Consider the following 21,588-nt stretch of genomic DNA (forward strand, 5'->3'; position numbering starts at 1 on the left):
TCATGAAGAAACACTTAGGAGTAGTGGCCTTTCTATCCCATCCAACAGGTAGAGCGAGAATAAGAAGGTGAGGTGACATGACCAGCTCTAAGGCTCACAGTGAAGTACTTGGCTGAGCCATGGATTGGACCTAGGTTTCCTGAGTTCCACTCCCATTCGCTAGCCCCTCTGCCAAGCTGCTTCTCTTTTTCACTAGTGCAGCCGTTTGGCATATACACATAGTGCCCTTTTTCTGCTTGCTTTAACCCGTGTCTGATCTGTTAATTGATGCCCTGTGACACATTCTCAGTAACTTTCCCTGGTAGATTCTTCCATACCTTGCTTACACTCCCAGTTGCTAAAGGCCCTTCTGGTCACTGTTTTGGGATAACACCACAGAGAAGCCATTGAAAACAAGTTATGTAACTGATTTAAAGGAGAAGAAACCCTAAATCCAGTCCATGGGACCTGAGCTTAGGAGTCCAGCATAACGTTAGCCCCTCTAACAAGTTGCCTTATTCTTGCTCTCGGCAGATAGGGGTTTCCGTCTCTCAGAGTACAGTCTCCTCGTTCGTTGTGGACCTCAGCAGAGTCACAAAGTCTGGTTCTGGTCTTCATGGACCAATCAAAGATGATAGGCCCCTGGCTCAGCCCACCCTCACAGGGTCCTCCCTTCGACGCATCTATGACAGGCCATCAACTACCTGTAGCAAGCCCCAGAGGTAAGGAAGAATCCGATGGGGGGTGTGCCTCACAGTTCTAAATGCTTTATTGGAAGGAGCAGAGAAGTTAGTGCTCTTTCTCTCGAACATACCCTGCCAGTCTGCTCCTGACGGGGTCGCTCTTATTGGCAGAGTGAAGCACAACTCGGAGAGCGAGCGGCGCAGTCCCAGCAGTGAAGATGACCGGGATGAGAAGGAATCAAAGGCTGAGATCCAGAATCCAGAGGATTACAAGGAGATCTTCCAGCCCAAGAATTCCATCAGTTAGTCCCAGACTCTGTTCTGCTTTCCGGGTGGTAGCAAGGTCAGGGTTTGAGGGCTTCAGAGTTAATCAACTCTAGGGGGAAGGAGTGATCTTTGGCTAATTGGCACTGCCTGTGACTATTCGGAGTTCAGAAAACCTCTATTTAAAATTCTTTAACACGGGTCTCTGAACCAAGGGCTACGTTGGCAACTTACTAAAAGGCTGTGTCTAACTAGCATATGGGGAAGCAAACTGCAGCCTCTCGTTTGCAATACAGAGGTATGGCCCAGAAGCCGACCGCTCCATCTTGCACAGGATGCCTTTCTGTTCAGCTCAAGATGGACCCCTGGATTGTGAGATCTCTTTTCACTTAGAATTATGGCAGTAGGCACCATACCGCACAAACCCCATAGCTTCCAGGGGCTCCCATTTAAGGTGGGTAGGTTAAGTGTCTACTCCAAAGCCCAGCTATGACCATTTAGAAGGCCAGTAACAGGTTAAAATTATATCGGATGTCTAAGGTAGTAGTAGTAGTTATATTAACTTCCTTACTGGTGTAATTAATAATCCCTTATCTTTTTATACGTCTTTCTGCTGCACTAATCTAATTGATTTGTCAGCATGTTGCCTGACTCTGCACTTCGCTCCTTTTTGAATTATGGGAACATATTGGTCTGTTTTGCTCCTCTCAGCCACAGTGGCTGCAAACCTTCAGCTGAAACCTCACAATAACAACATTTAAGCTCTAGAGGAGATAGGACAGTTACTGACACTGCAGACTGGCTTATCTGCTTAGTTGTTGTGAGTTACACCAGTCCCAAGGCTGCTCTGTGCTAATTTGTGACCTTGGCTTTCATTTTTTTCCCCTTTTTGTAGCTCGAACTCCACCACGAAAGAGTGAGCCCTTCCCAGCCCCTCCCGAGGATGGTGAGTTGGGACTGTCCAACTGAATGCTGGGTGAGGGTGGGATGGGAATCGGGGGGCAGGTGGCTGTTTCAACAGGATGCTCCTTGTCCAGAGAGAGACACATGACCTGTACGCGGACACTTGAATTATGTAGAATCTCTGCTGAACGCTTCTCCTGAAAGGGATAGAGTGTGACTTGTCCCTCTTCCCCTTCCTTCCCTCACTCCAGAGCCTGTCATCGTAAAGGAAGCAGCAAAGCCCAGCCAAGTTGTGGACATTCAGACCCCACTGCCAAACCAAGAAAATGTACGTACCACGTGAGCCATAGTATCTGTCAACACCCCCATTCCCAGTGAATTCCAAGCACTGGAGATTCTGGCGTGTTGCTAATCATGCCAGTTCCTCCAATGCACATCAGTGGAGACCAGTAAAGGGGAAAACTCTGATCTGGGCAGGGCCAGGTGTAGCGCTGGAGGCCAGAGCAGATCTATTTACAAGCAGATTTTGACTCTGCTACTTTACTTCTGTTTCCACAGTTCTAGTCTTGTCTCTGATGCCTCAAAGCCCCAGTGTGCGCTGAAGAGAAACAGCTGTCAAATTTCACGGGATTCTTAGACCGTGGCTTCTTTGTATCTGAAGACTAATTGAGCCCCACGGGATGGGGCCTCTCCATTCACATTCAGGCAGCCCTAACGCCTTTCAGTGGGGTATCTCCATGCTCTTCACAATCGTTAATTAAGCCTCACTACATGGCTCAGAGTCTCTCTGTCTCTGAGCCATGCCAGCAAACTTTAGATTGCTCCAGAAGGAAGTGGGTGTGAGACCTGGGGCAGAGCATTGCTGCTGTAACTTCTATTCACTTTCTCCTGCAGCCTGACCTGGTTCAGAGGCCACCAATAGCCTCCTCAACCCCTGTGACCAGAGCAGAGCCATCAGTGATTCCTGCAGCCAGGAATGCACCCATCGGGCTGAAGGCCTCTGATTTTCTGCCAGTAAGTAACTAGCTTGTTTTTAAGCAGGTGGTTTGGGAGCAAGGGATAGCAGTGCCGTAGGCCTGGATTGGTTGTGAGGCAGTACAGCATTGGTACCATCTCTGACCACACATACTGCAGGATTTGCTTATGTTCAGCCTTGGCTTAGACCACTAAAAAAGAACACAGAGGGGACAAACCCTGTGAGACTGAGTTGGGATGTGGGGCACCTCTGCAATAGGGCTCTTCATACTGAAAAATAATCACTGCTCCATGGGAGTGTGTTTCAGATCATGGAATGAGGCCTCAGAGGGACACCACAGGTCTCGCCCTCCCCCTGCTCACGCCTTATCAGTCAAGGGACCCTCCCACCCCTCACTACTGACAAGCGGTTGGTTGGTTGTGATTGCCCAGGACCCCATGGTGCTAGCTGCTGTACAAACACAGAACAAAAAAGTCCCTGCCCCAAAGAGCTCACAGTCCAAATCGGAGACACGTGACAATGGATGGATCCTGAGACGTGGGAGTGCATGAGACCATACGGGTCAGCATGGCGGCAGTGAGCCAGCACACCACCTGCCTAACATCTGTCAGCTTTTTTTATAGGCATTCCAGCAAGTGTCTTTAAATGATCTAAATCAGTTTGTCTCTTAATTATTTCACTTTCACCTTTGTCTCCCAAATCTGGGATTGCGCCTCGAATTTCCTGAGGGAAAAGTCCTTCCCTCCCCACTTCAGAGCAAGCCGAGGCGCTCTTCTGATACCAAGCTAGGAACACGGTCAGATGAAAGGGACCTTCCAGCTTGGCTCGGACAGAAGTCTAGTTAAGCCCCTAATGAAATCCACAGAGCGGTTTTTGGTTTTTTTAACTCGGGTTGGTTGAATATTTTGTGATTGGAATTTTTTTTTATTGGAAATGGGGTTTGTCTGAAAACAAACTTTTTAACAGCAAAAATTTGTGGAGATTTTGTTGTTGTTGTTGCCTTTCCAGCATTTTGTAACTGTTTTCTAAGGCTTGTGAGGTGGGTAACAGTCAAAGGGGTGAAGGGGGAACCCACCCACTGTTAATTAGTAAAAAGGCATGAAAGATAGGTTTACCACACTCTCTTCCGTTTTTTCCAATGTGGGGAGAGGGTGGGGCAAACACGTTGAAAATTAAAACAAACATTTTCCTGTTTGAAAGAAACAAACTGAAATATTTGAATATGAAACAGAATAAAAAAAATTATTTAAAAATGTTCACTTTGGACTTTCATATGGGAAATCAATGTTTTCCAGCTGAAAATTTTCAATAAAGACTGTTTTCTTGTGAAAAATTCCACTAGAAAGACTCCCATTTCTCTCCCAGGTCTAGTTTTTACTAGCTGTGTTCAGTTTGTGCTTAAAACTTGCTGAGAACAAAAGTCCAGACTTGGTAAAGAATTCATATTCTCCATGTCCTTATGCTGCCAGAAAGGTCAGACTCCGTTACACTGAGATTCATTCTCATATAGCCCATATTCCTACTGCCAAGGGAAGCAGGATTAGACCTAAGAAGGTCTCCTCTTTACCCACTTCCCACAGTCTCAGACCACAGCATCTTGTTATGTTGTCACCAATCAGTTGGTGTTTTCTCTCTCCCTGTACCTACAGGCTGTGAAAAACCAAAGCCAATGCGAGATAGTGGATGAGGAAGCCATGTCCCAGATCCGTAAGGGCCATGAGACTATGTGTGTGGTGCTCACCAGCCGCCACAAGAACTTGGACACGGTGCGAGCGGTGTGGAGCACTGGTGACATCAAGGCAAGGAAGTGGGATTTACTGGAGTTTAGGGACAGGTCAGATTTACTCTGTGGGGTGGAGGTAGGAGAGCAATTGGACATCTCAGCTTGTGCAGACCTGGCTCTGAACCCCCGATTATAGGAAGATGAGATATCCAAGCATCGGTTCCTACCGTTGCACCTTGGTGTGCTGTTTGATTCTTTTTATAGGATTCAAAAGAAATGCGGAATGAACTGTAGCGTGGCTGAGACTGGAACTAGAGTAGCTGTGAGCTTCTGTTTCCTACATAGGGACCTTGTGTGAATCAGTGGGTGTGTTGCTAAAAGTGTTAGGATGGCTAATGGCAGGATGCACTTCTGTACTCTATTACCATGTCCCTGTGCCTGGTATTTAGAAAGTGATTCTCATAATGATTACATGGGGTCTGTTAGTGTAAGCCTCACAGTAACTTTTCTCTACCTCCTCTCCCCTTGTCTCAGACATCTGTGGACTCTGCTGTGGCTATCAATGATCTCTCTGTTATAGTGGACCTACTGAACATTGTCAACCAGAAGGCGTGAGTACTTTGGAGCTATTGCATCTGTGTAATGCCCAGTAGGTACCTTCTACATTCTATGGTTGCTTTATCTGATCTTGACTAGATGTATCCTAACATCCACTCATCTCCTATGTTGGGCATATGGCACGTCTGTACCCCACCAGTGTAAGAGCAAATTCATTTTAGTCACCTCTTTGAGCCTGCAACGCTTGTGATCAGGTCTTTGCACTGGTTCTTGCAGTGCCTTAATTGTTAGCAGTTAAGGTTTCCTCAGGAAAATGAATGTCTTGTAGAAAAACGTCAGCCAGTCCTTCAGGAATCCAACCAGAAATGACCAGAGCCGCTATGATGCCACTTTCCGTCACAAGGTGGAGTGAGTGAACTCAGTCAGCAAAGCGCAGGCTGAACGGGCTGAGTTTTTAGGTCTGAATGCATTACTTGTGTTGAATCAGCAAATCCCCTGAGGCTTGTCTCCAGTTCTCTTGGAGTGTGTTCTTTTCTTTCCAGGTCTCTTTGGAAACTGGATCTGTGTACTATAATCCTGCCTCAGATAGAGAAGCTCCTTCAAAGCAAATATGAAAGGTGAGGTGTCCAGGAAGCTACCTCCTTGGAGGACAAGCAGGTGGATAGTAGCTTTCTTAGATGAGTTTCACTGGGTATTACATAGTGGATCAGTAAAGAAAATACCAGAAAACCATGTAGGATACAGTTCTGCATAGATACAGCATCTGGAAGAGAGGGGTGCAGTGGCCAAAGGTCAGGAGGAGCACAGGGAAACCAAGAAACTTGGGGGATAGGGTTTGCTTGGGGTGGGAGTTGTTACTCACTACAAGAGGGACATTGAGAGCAGCAGATTGTTCTAGATATTTTTGAATTGAAGATAGCTATGGCAGAGACAGGGATGAGGTTGAGGCAGAATAGTTGGGCTTCAAACAATGAAGGGACCAAATTTTTTTTTTTTTTTTTTTTTTTTGAATACTCCACCTGGAATTTATAACCATGGTTGGGAGAGGAGATAGTTGAAGGAATGAATTGGAGTTGAGCATGTAGGACACGGGTTGAAATGTTTAGTCACAGAACAGGAGCACTTGGATAGGTAGGAGGGGAACCAAGACAGCAAGGTGCTCCAGATACTATGGACCTGGACCAGGGAGCCGGTCATGAGGCAGCCTCTGAGTCATTTTGAAGATCCTGTGTACTTCGTAGATGCCCAGTAAAGAAATGCAGGATGTCCCTCAAGGAACGACTTCCGGCGTTTACTCTTCAGCCATGAGTATTAGTGAGTTTAATGGAGATTGAGTCCCGAGGCAGAACGTTTCTGTGCTTGGACAGAAGGTTGCTGAGCAGGGGTCAAATGTCAGAGTCTCTGAGGGTGTGAGCATAGTTTGCTTCATCATTTGTCTGCTGTTTAGGTCCAGCTGTTGCTTTCCTTCCTCCTTCCCTCTTATGAGCCTTCTTCCCCAGGGGGCTCTTTCATACAGGCTGGGGAGTTTGCTGAGGACACCAGCCTCAGGTCACTAAGTTGGTGAGTGAGCTGGGAGTGAAAGTCAAGTGACATCTGACCCTCTATGTCTGTGTGTCAGTTACGTACAGACTGGCTGCACCTCCTTAAAGCTGATTCTCCAGAGATTCCTGCCACTGATCACCGACATTCTTGCTGCGCCGCCGTCTGTTGGGGTGGACATCACAAGAGAAGAGAGGTAAGTCGCCCTAGGCGCCGCCACACCTCCTCCTGCCATACAAGCCCTTTCCTGATGTCATGGCATCATGCTGATTTTTCCTTTGGGCGGTTAGGGGCTGGATGGACTCCCTCCCAGCCCCATCAGTCTTGCTCATAGAGTTAGAGGGGTTGCTGCAAAGCTATGCAGGGTTTTCCTCCCCCTCCGCCTGCAACACTGTATGTGTAGCACCTGGTGTTAGGGGGTGACGGACCATGCCTGAGAAGCAAATTCAGGCACTTGGGCTACTACTTTCTTCCCCCAACATGCACAGTGTCCCGCTACTCCGGGAGCGTCTGTAGAATACCAAACAGCCACTGTCCTTTAAGGCTGTATTCCAGCGCACAACTGGCTTCAGCCTGAAATTGGGTTTGTAGCATTCCTCATTTAAAGTGCAGTTTTCTTTGAAAAGTGGCTCTGTAGAAATGGCATCTCCATACATCGCAGACCGGCTCCCTGGGGGGGGGGGAACAAGCAGGAAAAAGAGCTCTTGGATCATAGCATCCAAACATCTACCCACACAAACCCATTGATATTTGTCTTTTCTAGCCTCAGAGAGGCAGGCGTTCCTCCTCCTCCCCATCACATATCCACAGGAACCCCAATGAGTGCTTGCCATGGATTCATGCCCTGTCCATCTTCTTCCTTTGCAGGCTCCATAAGTGCAAACTGTGTTACAAGCAGCTGAAGAATATCAGCAATATCATAAAGAACAAGTCTGGACTGAGTGGCCGCCATGGCAGTGCCTTCCGTGAGCTTCACCTCCTCATGGCTGTCTTTGAATGACAGCTGCCTCCTCCTCCACACACGCAAACACACAGGTTAACTTAGTTCCATCTGTCTCACTCCGTGTCCATCCCTGTTCCCCAGAGCACAGCAGGGAACTGAAGTCCCCACTGGCTAGCCAGCTGCCTGCCCCACCTCTGGTGCCTTAGGAGCTGGATTGAAAACCTGATTGGAGGTGTCTGGCCTACATGTGGGAGGGGCCTGGCTGGACGAGGACACTGCAGCAGAGCTCACACCTTTCTACGGTTCTGATGTGGAGCTAACTGAAGTTCAGCTCTCCATAGAACTTTTACCCAGCTCCTTCTCTGCTAGACCTTCTCCCTGGGGTGGGGCTTGGAATCTGCCTTCTCCTGCTCCCATACTCCTCGCCAGCACACTTGTTACCTGGCTACTCCAGCCACGGAGAGGCTGTGGATCAGACCAGCTGGAACACTTGAGTCTGGAACTGGAGGCCTGCCCTGTTTTTCCCTTCGCAGTGAGATGAGCGATGGAATCCCTTTTCCAGGAGCTTCCATCTGCTTGGGTATTGCCAGTGCAGCACTGCAGAAGAGCTGGCTCTGGGCAGAGTGCCCCTTTCCTAGGGCATGGACATGGCTAGTGCTTTTCTACTGGCATCTGGGACCGGCCCCTTCCTTGTTGAATTGTTTCAGAGGATTTGAGCCAGGACATCTCTCAGCACTAGTCCTGCTGGTGTCACACCTGAAGTCTCAAGGCCCTGTTTCCAGTGGAGGCTGTCTTAAGGGGGGTTCTTAAGATCCCCGTTAGTGGCTCTGGACTGTGTAGCTTTAGTTATGTTAAAAACTAACTAGGAGTAGGTGGGGATGGGGCCTACATGATCTGTTTGTAAATGGGACTTAGCCAGGACTTGCCCTGTGTGTTTGCCTTTGGGGAGGGTTTTGAGCTGGGAGTGTGCAGGCAGGTCAGAGGCAAATGGACACAGACCAACCTCTTGCTACACCCGTTGGACTCTTAGAGATTTTTCAATAAATGACTGTCAGAACCTTTGTCCATTCTTGCTTCTTTCCTGTAGGGAAGGAGGCTCCTGTGCGGAGGGCTCCCTCCCCACCCTTCATACACTGGAGCCTGCTGTTCAGGAAACTAACTTATAATGAATTTTATTAAAAGATTTGTAACTTATTTGGAAAATCGTGTTAAACGTTTGAGTCTCTAAACACCCAAAGCCCTGCCCTGCCCTCTGTCCTGCTGGGGACGTTGTGGTGAAAGCAGGACTCGGCTTACTAATGTTTACAATGGGAACCACACTGCGGTCTCGTCTCCTGCAGTCCGGTGCTGCTGACCAGTGTCAGTTTGCATGTCATGGCGAAGGCGCGGCCCCTGAAGTTGGAGAGGGCACCAGCAAGCGCCTAGTTCCCATTGTACGGGACATCTTCACTCTACTGTCTTATTCCATCCTAGAAGCTTTAAAAGAAATCTCCATTCACAGCTTGTCCTTGAATGGACCAGTTCCCATGTCTGACGTGGATCTCCTCCTTTTCCTGTGACACAGTTAAGGTCCCAGCTTTAGGGTTTTGATAAGGAACTTGGTCTGAATTACTCCCTTGGGTTGCAGGCAGGAGACGCAGCAGGTGTATGATGTACAAGAACCAAAACCCAAACCTGGCTAACGCGCTCACTGCCCAAGCTAAATGCAGTGGAACCAGCATCAAGTAACCCAAGCCTTTCCAGCACTGCGCCTTGACAATGTAAGGGCCGGGAACAAAAGGGAAACCCATCCGTGTTTTATTCTCGGTCTTCCCCGGTTGCCGCTCAGCCTGAGGAGGGCCGTAACTCTACCTTTTGGTGGAGGTAACGTGTTCAGTGTGCGGTGCTGACGTGTCTACAGCCGTGCACAGTGGGTGAGCTGTGCTTGGACACTTACCAGGTACCTGCCCTGAAGAATTGAGCCTAATGACCCAGGGCTGCCGACAGTCCAGTCAGCGGGACTCCATGGGTGAGTAAAGCATGGCCGTTGCAAGCCCTAGTGGTGCGCTCTAGGGCAAAACGAAGGGCTTGGTTGACAGAGGCGGATCCAAGTGTATGAGCAGTCTGGAAGAAAGCACAGAACGAGGGAGTGAAGAGGGCCCCGGGCTCAGACCAGGAGCAAAGGCTGCATGTAACAAGGAGCAGAGGACATGACTTGAGGCTCTAATCCTGTAGGATGGTTCTGAAGGAGCAGCAGGGGTTTGTCATTCAGGATGGCTGTGCAGTGCAGAGTGCTGTGTGGGAAGCTTGCACAGCCACTGCCTGGAGCCAGTGGTTCAATTCCCTGCTTCCTTAAGCATGGCCTCCACACACACTCTTTTAAAAGTTACCTATCAACCGGCATCCTGCTTGCTTGCTGCGTGGTGAAACCTGCTCCATCCTGGTCACGGGTAGAGAGGTTCTCTAGCCATAAAAGCGCTCTAAGGGTTTATGGCCATGAAAATTCTTTGATCCACACCTGTCAACAATGCGATCTTCAGTTCACCCCCCTCTGGTCTGTCTTGTGCATTTACTGGGCCACACAAGAGTGGTCTGAGCGGTTCTCCAACGCCTCGGTGTGAAATAGCAATGTGGAGAGAGGTGTGAGTGGTGGCTCAACCTCTGTAGACATAGAGCAAGACCCTTCCTGCTATGGTGGTGGCTGTGGAAATCAGATCAAGACACCCGAGGAAAAGCAGAGCAGGGCTGAGGGTGAAATCTGTCCTAACGTTTCTGAGAGTAGTGAAGGGACTTGTGAACCACCGGCTGTCAGCCTCCCTTTGTGGTTGCTGTTCACTTCTGCTTTGTGCCCTAATCCAGGCTGTTTTATGGAGCTACACCCATGTCTGGGTTTTGTTGAAATGAAAAATGCTCAGACAGCTGCATCACTCAAGTTAGAAACGGGGGTAATTGAGAAACGAGGACAGAAGGGAGAAGAATTGGGTAATCCTGCACACACTTCAGCGCGCCCAAGGCAGAGTGGCATGCAGGTAAGGCTTGCCCAATACTCACTAGACAGAGAGCTTCTTATCCTGTGCCAACTTTGTAAGTAAGCAATGATCCATGCTTGGGTGAGGATTACCCTAGCACTCTCTGTAGCTCGGGTGCAACTGTGCCAGAAGGCCAAAAGCTGCAGGTTTATCATCTAAACATCTGAAAAAGGCCAGGGTACTTGGTGAAGGATGGAGGAAATGTTCTGAAAATAACAACTTGAGCTGGAGGCAAACTGCCTTTCTCAGCATTAGCTGTTTCTGCATCAGAAATGGCGCAATTGGTGGTTTTTCTCTCTACCAGACTATTTGTCTTTCACAAAACACCCAGTAATGCAAATAGTCATTCTGCAGCTGTGTCTGTGTCCGCATGGAGCAGCTGAACTGAGAGGGAAAGAGGTGGTTTCTCTCCTAGTGCATGTGGTGGGGATAATCAGAGCTTCTCCTTTTTTGGTAAATACAGCGGAGCTCTGTAAACACAATTATATGTTAAACTTCTAACACTGGCCTCTTCAGCTGTGAAGAGACAGACAATGTGGTTCTAGGGGTTGGGTGCAGCCTTCTCAGGCTAAGTGATTTGCACCCTGAGACCACTCATCAGTTGCTTTCCATAATTCTTTGGAGAGCTCTGCCAGCCTAAAGGAATTAACCTCTGCTGGGATTGCTTCAGAGCAGCATGGAGCAAATGCCCAGTTGCTTGGTTGAGTTTGTGACTCTCACTGAGATGCAGTAAGTAGGTGCTTGGTGGGTTCAGTGGAAAAGTCCTGGCTCCACTTCTGAGCATGGTGGCTCATGCCTCAGACTGTGGTAGCAGATGTTCTTCATGGTTAAGTGCATAGAGGTTTAGTCTGCTGCTTAAAATAAATATCCTGGCCAAGGACATGCGGGAACGCCCCTTGGTTTTAGCCTATCATTGGCTCCTTGGGGTGCCTCCTTTGTTGTTTGCCCATGCTGTATCCTTTCAGCTTCTGCGATCAGTTAGTAGTCTAGCAACTGATCCATCGTGGTTGGTCTTGGAGTTTGTCTCTCTCCATCAGGCTGTCTCTTGGAGCTGTTAGTTTGTAGGCTGCTGATTAACGATTTGTCCACCAGCTCTAGGGGTGTTGCAAGTGTTTTCCCTATAAACAGGTGAAATAAATAATAGTGTGTCTGGTAAATGAAATTCATTTCAGGTTAAATCTGAATCCGCTGCTGTCTCCAGCACCCCACTCCCTAGTTTCAGTTCAGCAGTCATGTGAACTCCAGAAGTGAGGGAGAGAGCAAAGAATAAATGTAGGGAATCTACTCTCTACTACTCTTTCTCCCTTACCATTCCTGGCCACCTGCTTCTGGACCATGCAGCCTATGTGATGTCTACAGCACGCCCTGTAGGCTTTGTAAAGTTTCTATTCCTTTATAAAATCTTGTGTGTGACAAACATAGTTAATTCCCCACCCAACTCGACCAAGCACCACTCCTCAACAGGACCAACAGAACAATAGAAGCGCATCGTCTACTGGTCAAGCTGGCTTGGCGCTAGGATGAGCCAAACTACATTGAAGGGAATTTGTCTGCCCCCTCTCCCTTAAATGCCTTGTCTGACTGAGCCCGCATTGTCCATACAAATTTTGCTGTCCGTGTTAAGATCTGGTGTGAAATTTCAGGTAGATGGATCTGATTTTGGTAAAGTTCAAAGGTGTGTTTGGGTCAAATGTAGGTATATAATAGGCAAGCTAGCGTCACCTTAACAAGGCCACTCTTCATCCCACCCCTGTAGAGGTGCATTTTAATTACAGTGTGGTACTGCTCGGCGGTGGCAGAATGTGAAGTTGGGGCTGGCTGTGCTCACTGGTTTCTGGTGCAGTCAGAGTGCTGTGCTGTTTTCTTACAAGAGGAAAGAATGAAACTGGTGTTGGTAGCAGAGTCCCTTTTACGTGATTCCTGTGCACCTTAGAGTGCCTCACTTGCCCGCAGTTCTGGTCTGGTAGGAGATCAGCTAATTCCAGGGCTGCTGTCTAGCAAAACTGCAGCTGGTTATTTGGTGGACGAGGGGCAGCCAGGGGGTGCTCTTGCCCTGTGTTGATTGGTCCTTTTACTCCTCCAGGGTGGGAGTTCTTCGGTGGGTATGTCCTGGCTGCTCGACGGGGAGGGAGACTGTTGTAGACCATAGGCACGAGGCTGAGCGGACTCAAGTCAGAAACTTCTGAGGCACAGGAGAGCAGAGTAAGGTGGAGCCGGAGTTATTGTGTTTGCTCTGTACTGGAAGTGGTACACAACTGTTCTTACCTGACTCCCCTGTGTTCCTGATTTGTATGGAGCTGGACTGGGTGTTAGCCGAGGAAAGGGGCTGACTGTTGCCAAACACTGAATCTCTCACAAACTAAACAACCTTAGTTAAGGCGCTGGAGATGCTATGGCTTAGCCCAACTCCTCCTTCCCCACACAGCAGCTAATCTAGGCAACTGCAATGCCATTCTTTCCATCCACCTCCTGCAAGTCTTTTCCTGTCCCTGCATCCAACATGACTCTATACGTGCATCAAGAAGTGCTGCCCTTCAGTTTCCTCCCCACTTACAGGCTTGTGCACGGAAGCCAGCTTGAAGCTGTAACCCTCTCCTTGTCCTAATTTACTCCTGAGGGCATGTTGTTGTGCCAAAAAAATAAAAATTCTGCACATCTTTTTTGTCTAATAAATGTGGAGACTCTAGCATGGCAGTGGGGAACACAGGCCACTGGCTGCATCCAGGTGGGAGATCACTGTGAAGCTTTTCCCCCTCCCCTAGGACATGAACTCAGTGGTGAGGCTGCACCCAACCCTGACAGCACAAGGACTGGGCCTACCCCAGGGCCCTGTCCACTATGTGGGCAAGGCAGGATGCAAGTGTGGAGGGGCTTAGTGTGGGGGGATCCAGGTGTGGGTTGAGAGGGTTCTGTGGGGGGCAATGTGGGTGTGGGCAGCTCAGTGGTGGATCCTGGTGCAGGGGCTTTGGGGGAAGGGGAGTGTTTCCTGGGTGCAGCAGTAATGGAACTCTGCAAGGGAGTCCAGGTGAAGGTGGTTGGGGGTCAGTGGGCAGTGGGGCGGGGTCTAGGTATGGGGGGATAGAGCTTGACAGGACTGAGCGGGGGGGGGGGGGGGGCTCATAGGGGAGCCCAGATGCTGGGGGAGTGGGACTTGGTGGGGATCCAGGTGCAGCTGGTTGGGACTCAGTGGGGTGGGGATCCAGGGGACTCATTTGGGGGGGAGGGTTCAGGTGTGTGTGTGTATGGGGGAGGGGGTTCTGAGTGCAGAGGGTCTGGATATGAGGGGGTCTGGATGCATGAGTGTTGGGCAGATGGGGGGGGGGGGAGACAGCTCCCTGTACAGGGATCCCTCCCCATGCAGCTGAAGAGCAATGGGTGCAGGAAGCAGGGGGTGTTTGCAGAGCTTCCTGCATTTGGGGGAGAAACTGGGGGTGAGTCTGCCCTGGCCCTGGATACTGTGCAGGGGAAGAGGAAGTCCCATCCTCCCCAGCCCAGGGTAGGAGCCACCAGCCGGGTCTTCGCCAGTCCTGCCTCCTGCCCCACAGTGATTCACCTCTCTGCTGGCTGCCCTGGACACCCAAAACATGACCGCTCTTGGGGCTTCCCTATCAGAAAGTCATTTTTCTGCAGGGAAGCAAAGAAATCTGTGGGGGACATAAATTCTGCGCATGTGCAGTGGTGCAGAATTGCCCCAGGAGTGCAAATTGGCAGGAGGATGATACATGCTGATTAAGGTTCTGTTAGAAGTGGGAGATCCACATTCTCCCTTCATTTTCTGACTCGCTGCAGCGAGCAGGCATGTAATCCTTTTCAGGCCAACTGCACTAGCTCCAAGGAGGCAACAAGCTAGGATCGAGTCCCTGCCAGGAACCATCCCTACAGTGCCCTGTCAGCTGTGGCCTCTCCCCCTCCCACCCACCGCTAAATAGAAAAGAGAATAATTCCACCCTGTGCCAAAAATGACAAGTTTAAGGTCTGTGATGGTAAAAGCACCCAAGTTTTTGTATGTTTCTCAGGCAGCGGCTTGCAGAAGCCAAAGCTGCACCTCAGATTGTAATAAACAGCAGCAAAAAGAGATTAAATAGGCACTTTAGGATAAAGCATAGAAAGACTGATCAAAGCAACACATTTTGCAAATGGCCGTAAAATGGGAACGGAAAGAATTTTAAGCTGTTGCAGCAGCCAGCAGGAGAGAGATCATAAACTAGCGGGAAAGCAGTTGCTTTATACAATTTATTTAAAATAAGTTTTGTTACAAAACAGGATCTTTTTATTAAAATACATAAAACCATCGAATCTTACAAAAGGCTGGAGGTTTTAAATCGACTCCACGGCACAAGAACAAGCTTAGAAAGAGCCAAGGTGGAATCGAGGCTTTCTAATATGGGGAAGATTGACAAATGCAGCCTGGCCGCTGTAACGCAGGCCAGCACACCCTGTTGGGTGTATTTGGGCAGCTGCTCTAAACAACAGCTTGAACTCCATCCACCGCACACACACACCCCCCACAACGTTAGACAACATTCACACTTCACTCTATTAACCAAAGTTTGTTGCTTGTTTCTTTTCAGTCGGATACTGTAAGAGAGGATATAAATATTTCTGACACGTCCGTGAACGAACACACTGATCTGTTTAGAAAGAGAGAAGGAGGTTTTTAAATCGCTTTACAATTAGCTTTATTTGAAGCTTTTTTAAATGTTCGATCGCTGCTCAGCGGCAGCCTTACTCCACTGGCACATTAACAGGTGCCTTTTGCACAGCCCTGTATGTCAAGTACTGCATGCACCCTGGGGGTGGGGGTAGTGGTGAGAAGCAAAGGGACGGTAAGAAAGGGTTCTGGCTCCAATGTTCACACACAGTGGGGCCTGATCTTGCTTTCAATGGGAGCAGGATTCCCGTCTTTGCTGGACTATGCAAGCGTCAAAATAAATAGATGCCCTGGTCCCATCTGGGAGAATTTGGCACGTGTTTCGGCAGGAGTAGGCTCAGGGAGACAGACTGATCCTGGAAAGGAGGTGGGAAAGGATTGATTCACTTTTCTAAGCCCAGTGTTAAGACCCCCTTGGGCTTTGGCAAGCGAGATAGCGCCACTATTGTTACCACCTGGCTGCCCCAGCTTGTTACAGCTTCCTGCAGAGCAGTACCAAGTTATATCTGCGAGATAGCTGGGAGCCTGGGTCCTAGCTACAAGGAAAACACCAGTTAAAAGGCAGTAGTTGCTTTTCTCAGCTCTAACCTTAACCTCTGTACCCCTCTCCTGCCAGATAGATACCGGTATGAAAGTCACTTAAGAGCTTCATTTGCCTCTAGAGTGGGAAGAGTTGGATCCAAGGAACTCTGGCTGGCTTTGAGGAATCCTTGGTTTGAGGCAGACAGTTCAGCTGGTTTTAGTGGTGGCTGGTTGCTGCTTTTATATGCAGCGGTGGCAGGACCCATCATGGCAGAGTGCCTGCTCCTTGGGTAAGTTCTGCCAAGGGACAAACAACAGGGAAGGACTAAAACATTTCGGCCTCAACATTTACCCTAATGACCAGCAAACTTGCTTTCCTGTGCGGCTATCCCCACCCTCCCCAGCTATAATCGACTAAGGAGATGAGTGGTGGAGGGGGAGGACTGCCTGAGAAACGGCAACGTGGGTTCAGAAGATGGTACTGCTTGTATTTTTAGGGAAAGTGGGTGAAGAGGACAGTCCCCTCTGCAATTTGCAGAGGTAAAAATCATTGGAAGACTGCTTCAAAGTGAATGGATTGTGAGCTTTAGCACAGCAAATTATGGCCTCTGGATCCCTAAATGCTGTTTAAATCCAGGAGTGAGAAGCACACACCCTTACCTCTGAAATTCACCCTTCCCCTCCCTTTGGGGGTGTGTCAATGAAATAGCATGTGTGCAAGTATGTCAGCAGGAACTTTGAACCAGGGCCAATGAGGACGTCCCTGCAGTAAATTACCTCCTGTCTAGGTTGTCCTCGACCAGATGACACCTACACAAGCTTTACCCCAGCTATGTATGAAGCGATGAAGATGGTGGCATCAAAGTCTGTGATCTTCCCTTCCACAGCCCTCACTCTGGCAGCATGAATAGATCCAAACAGACGCAGCCCTGGTCATTGCACCAAGGAAAGCACAGACACGGTTGGTTGGTTGGTAGGTTTTAAACCAACAGCTTGGTGATACTCTTTATTCATTTAAAAACAAAGCCAGGGGCAGTGAGATGGGAGAGGCCCCTGGCAGCTCTACTCTCCCTTCAAATCCATTAAAAACCTCCATATGGCAAATAAAAGTGTACATGCATAAGTGCCACAGGTAGGCAGGTAAAGTCCCCTGGGCTCAGTTCCACCAGAATCCAGCTCCAGGGGCATCCATTGCCAGCAATGGAGTCTATACTGTGCACGGCCAAGCTTGGTGCCCCTATGTGGTGACCCGAGTCTCTGGGTGGGGCTTTATTTCTACAGGAGTCTTGGTTCAGAGATGGGAGAAGGAGAACCGGCACCTGACAACCTGGTTTCACATCTGCAGTGGAGCAACTTGTGTCCATGCTTCCAAGAGCTTCTGCCTCTGCCCAGGAGCCTGGAGGGAACTGTCTTCACCTTTGGCTCTTGGATCCCACAGAGTCCTCCTCTCTCCTGAATGTGTGACAGGGCACAGTAGCGTGCACTGTCAATCCAATGGGAGAGATGCGGGGGAGGAGGAGAGAGTCTCTTTCCGTTTTCACAGCTCTTGAAACGCAGGAATTCTCCTTCACACCATGAGCTCATTGGGTCTGGAGCAGATCCTGTTCCCCAGGTGCGTGTGTCCATCACACAGGGACTGGCCTCAGCTTTCCTACAAGGAAAGAAGAGAGCATCAATACTAGGGCAAAGGGGAGAATGCATAATTCCTGCCCCAAACACCAATGTGCAGACAGTGCTCCTAGGGTCTGAGGGCTTCTCCCTGCTACCACCATGGATTGCCAAAGAAAAAGCGCCCTGCATTAGAGACTGCAAACCACCGCACACCGTTCCCGAGACACAAGCCCCCTTTGCCAGTTACTGAGCAGACTTGACCGTCCCCCTTAAGCATTTGCTGAAGTAGAGACCTTCACCGCTTACAGAAAGGCTGAAACCTGACTGCCCTCCATACCTGCACATGCTCACCTGGAGGCCAGGACTGCCCCTAATTTCAGGCTGAAATCAAAGTGAACAACAGAGTTTCATTGGAGACGAGGTTACACATGTTCCCGCCCCCTGCAACGAAGCCTCCCCCTTCCCCCACCTTTTCTCTCTGTGCTACAGGGAGGAGGGGAAGTTGGCAGTGGGATTCAGAGCAGTGCGCAAAGGGGATCGATTGAGGCTGGTTATGTAGCACCACCTTCCCTTCAGGAAGAGCTGCCAAGGGTGGTTTTTGCTGTGCTGCCTTGTCAAACTATATGGCCATTACTGGTCTTTAAAGGAGGCGGTGACAGCTTGCAGTCTGCAATGAAAACCTCTTCCCTTGGGTCAGCACCGGCTCCCCACCAGAGGCAGAGCAGGTGGAATGAAGATCTCAGACCAGGCGGCGTCACCACAGAGTTAGGATTAGGGTCCTCTTCAGAGAAGGGAGGTGGCAGAGGTTTAACTGGGACTGTGCCAGATAATTTGTGTTTAGCTAATGAGCTTATTCCAGGCGAATGGGCAGTTAGTTCTCTGCTGCACTAGCCGCGGCTGTTACCAACCCTCTTTTCCCTAGTCATGTCTATTCTGGAATTTAGCTGGAGAACTGACCGGTGAAGACCCTCAAAAGGCAACATGAATAGAGCACAACACATCAGAGCAGGTGGACACCTCAGCTCCTAGGATGGCTCTTCGCACACCGGGCCTGAATGTATCAGAAAAGCCCTTTGTCACAGTTCAGGGCAACTGCCCTGTATTTTCCCTAAATGACCCAGTAAGGGCACCAGGATTCCAGCTCCCTTTCTTGGGTGGAGACCCCACGTCTCTCTCCCTTCTGGCTGGGGTATTTCCAGGCTGCACAGTTCCCTGCTTTCACTGTGGTATTCCCAGCAGCAGAGACAGACTGCCCAAGCACAGGTGCTTGCTTTCTCTTCAGAGATGGTTAACAGTGTTCACCGTATAGCCCTTTCTAAGCAAGCCTCTTTTATTCTTAAGGTAAAAGCACCACACCGAACACCTAGTAAAAACAATGAAAGAACCTACACCCATGCTAAAAAGCTTACCAGAGATCACCCCAATCCTAATATGGGCTCTGGCAGGAGTAGTCCTTCACCCCCCCACCCCACCCCCTCCTCCCCACACCACCCAAGGGGTTTCCTTGTGGTTTCAAGTTCATCACAGCTTCAGCTCAGAACAAGCACACAGTCTTACAGGGCCTCAGTAGGTCCAGCCCTTCCAACCCTTCCCTCGGCTGGGGCACTCTGTGGACCAGGGGTCCTGTCCATTGGCTGGAAGAAGGCCCTGAGCCAGTTTAAAACCAGGCTATTTATCCAAAAATCCCCTTTGTCTGTGGGTCCCCGGAGAATCCAATTTGAAATCCAAGGAGGGTGGCGCCAAAGAGTGGATAACCAGAGCAATTACATTAGTTTGTCTTAATTCCCTAAGGTTTGTCCAGGATATTACAGGATATAATCAGTCTGTCACACCATCATCCACTCATACGAGCCTCCTAACTTTGCCCTATTAGGGGCTTGTGAATTTACTCTACAGCCTATGTGCCACTGGATATAGCAGCTTGCCGGAGTGAGATCTAAGGGCTCTGTCTGCTGCTGCAGAGCCAATGCTCACACATGTATGGTAAGACAAGCCCTCTGGGTCAGCCTTTTGTGCAAACAACGCCTTCAAAAGAAGTTCTCTTCTTGCTGGGCGGGACTCAGAAACCATAGCGGGGTGCGGCGGTGGGGGTGGGAATTAATACCGTTTGGACAGAGGGTGAAGAGTCTGGAGTTTGTTATTCACATCCACGTGTCAGGAAGCATTATCGAAAATAGGGGAGCCCAGCGAGGCCAAAGGAGACTTCTCCACTACACCTACCTGAGGTCTGGAGCTTCCTCCGGAATGAGCCTGCTCGTCTTGTAGGTGTCCCGGAGCTAGGAGAAGAATGCGTTCGAATGGAGGGCTGTGCTGCCACTGGTGAATCATTCTAGAGAGAGAGAGAGAGACGGAGACTGGGATCAGACTGCAAAGAAAAGCTACAGTGACTGCACCATTACGGATTTTTTAAGACAAATCACCCCACTGGGCCAGTCTAGTCCATCTGCCACTTTCCAGGCAGCCATGTGAAGAATGCAGGACCAGCATAATGGAATCACTATTGCTCGAGGCAGTCAGAAAATGGGCTGTTGTATTCTGAGCAGGCTGGTGTATTCTGGAAGGCCACTCAGAGGGCGTTCCAAAAGTCAGGCCCTGGGGCTGGTGAGAGAGGGAGAAAGACTTCCAGGGTGGAGGCGGCTGTGTGTGTCGCAGAGAAACAGAACGTGAACAGCGCACCATAGAAATGAACAGAACAATCTAACGAAAGGCAATGGAAGCGTGCAACAGGGTTGGTTCGTTACCTCTAAGTGCTCCTGACTAGACCAGGACACTAGTTCTGCTCTCCTGGATACAGGGCCCAGTTCCACTGAGCGAACCCTCTCAGCAAACTTTAGGGAACAGAGAGTCTCACTTGTGTTCTTCTCCACTGGAGAGACCTGGAGCCAGACAGAAATACACAGCATTCATTGCCTTGAACTCTCGCTGCCTCTCTCCCAACATTCCCATACTGCTCGCAGCGGGGAGCTGCCGATCCCTGGCAACAGGAGGGGGGGAAGGACTGGAAGAGCCACGTTCACTATCAGACAGCAGTTACAGTGTGAGGCTGGAGAGAATCTAAGTTCCAGCTCTCAGTCCCAGCAAGAGTATTTCAGTGCTGCTAGGACACTATGATTAATAACCATCATTTCCCATTATAGCACTGTACATGTATGTGGTGCTTTACAATCAGAGTCAAATGTGTTCCCTGTAACTAACGCTCTTTGTTTGTAGGAGAGCTGAAATAAGCTACAGCAGCTGGCAACCGCTCAGGGGCTCTTCCGTAAGGGAATAGTGGAGACACAGGCATTCTAGTGATTTAGTGGTGAAATTCCTAGTGGGGAGGGGACACACAAGCTGCAGGGAGGTTTAAAAAGAAAACAACCCCAAGCCACCGTGAACAAATAGAGGTGAGTAGAGAGAGACTATTAAGAATCTGATAATGCCAACCACAGAAAAATACACAGAGGAGGGGGGGAAACCCACCCCAAAAAGCCACGTGTTCCCTGGCCTGGCCTGGCTACGTTTAGAGACATAGTTTAGTACGAGATTTCTCAGACTTCCATATACAAGTAGATCTCTGTGACCTGCCCAGTACTAGAATCTGTGAATGGATTTACCAGCTTTCCTCCCTCCTCTTACGCACAACAGAGCTCTCCTTGAGTAGAGCTATTAGAGAGACGATTGAAAAGGATGAGTTTTGCTGGTTCTATTTCAAGATCAAGTCTTTTCCTCACACCAGTGCCCCCAAGTATAGTGTAAACAGACAAGCAGGCAGGGCTGACTGAACCTCATTGGATGCCCCTACTTCTTGGCTCTGAAGCTGGTGGAGTGCCGTGACGGACAACGCTGTGCTCCTCCTCGGTCATGGAGGGTGTGTCTCTACTTTGAGTGGGAGGTGTCACTTCCAGCTCGAATAGACGTGTGCGCACTAGCTTTGATCCCACTTCCACGCTAAAAATAGAAGGGGAGCTGCAGCAGTGCAGGTAGCAGGCTGGGCTGACTGCGTAAGGCCATCCCTACAGTCCTCGGTCGGATTGTACTTGGGGTGGCCAGCCCTCTCACTGGTTGCACTGTCATGGCTACGCTCTATTTTTAGCGCACTAGAGGAGGAGGCTCTCAGCTAGACCTGAGTATCTCCTAGAAGAAGGCACCTTCCATTGCATTGGAACCTTTCCCTTTCAGTCCGTGGCACGTCCCAAATAGCAAGCTCTTCTGCAGTGCCTAGGGGAGTACGAAACGGAGCTGATCA

The 21,588-nt window shown here is 49.5% G+C and overlaps 2 protein-coding genes across 9 annotated transcripts in view; one reads left to right on the plus strand and one right to left on the minus strand.

Moving 5' to 3' along the window:
• KATNB1 (katanin regulatory subunit B1) overlaps positions 1–8,762 on the plus strand; it is a 28,037-nt gene extending 19,275 nt beyond the window's left edge. For all 3 annotated transcript variants that reach the window (XM_054049163.1, XM_054049164.1, XM_054049162.1), the window contains exons 11-20: positions 514–701; positions 834–964; positions 1,822–1,872; positions 2,081–2,157; positions 2,724–2,843; positions 4,455–4,604; positions 5,063–5,139; positions 5,629–5,703; positions 6,705–6,821; positions 7,493–8,762. In XM_054049163.1, the coding sequence (XP_053905138.1) occupies positions 514–701; positions 834–964; positions 1,822–1,872; positions 2,081–2,157; positions 2,724–2,843; positions 4,455–4,604; positions 5,063–5,139; positions 5,629–5,703; positions 6,705–6,821; positions 7,493–7,625 (1,119 nt within the window). In that variant the 3' untranslated portion in view covers positions 7,626–8,762. The remainder of the gene's footprint in view (positions 1–513; positions 702–833; positions 965–1,821; positions 1,873–2,080; positions 2,158–2,723; positions 2,844–4,454; positions 4,605–5,062; positions 5,140–5,628; positions 5,704–6,704; positions 6,822–7,492) is intronic.
• A 7,953-nt stretch (positions 8,763–16,715) lies between these two features.
• The window catches only part of KIFC3 (kinesin family member C3), a 41,069-nt gene continuing 36,196 nt past the window's right edge, over positions 16,716–21,588 (minus strand). For 5 of the 6 annotated variants that reach the window (XM_054048996.1, XM_054048993.1, XM_054048997.1 and 2 more), the window contains 3 exons: positions 20,102–20,236; positions 19,581–19,689; positions 16,716–17,400 (listed from right to left, as the gene is read on the minus strand). In XM_054048996.1, the coding sequence (XP_053904971.1) occupies positions 17,375–17,400; positions 19,581–19,689; positions 20,102–20,236 (270 nt within the window). In that variant the 3' untranslated portion in view covers positions 16,716–17,374. Of the gene's footprint in view, positions 17,401–17,711; positions 17,742–19,580; positions 19,690–20,101; positions 20,237–21,588 lie in introns of all 6 variants that reach the window. The other variant, XM_054048994.1, reaches the window with a different exon arrangement.

This window comes from Malaclemys terrapin, chromosome 14 (assembly GCF_027887155.1).
Source record: "Malaclemys terrapin pileata isolate rMalTer1 chromosome 14, rMalTer1.hap1, whole genome shotgun sequence".
NCBI lineage: Eukaryota > Metazoa > Chordata > Testudines > Emydidae > Malaclemys > Malaclemys terrapin.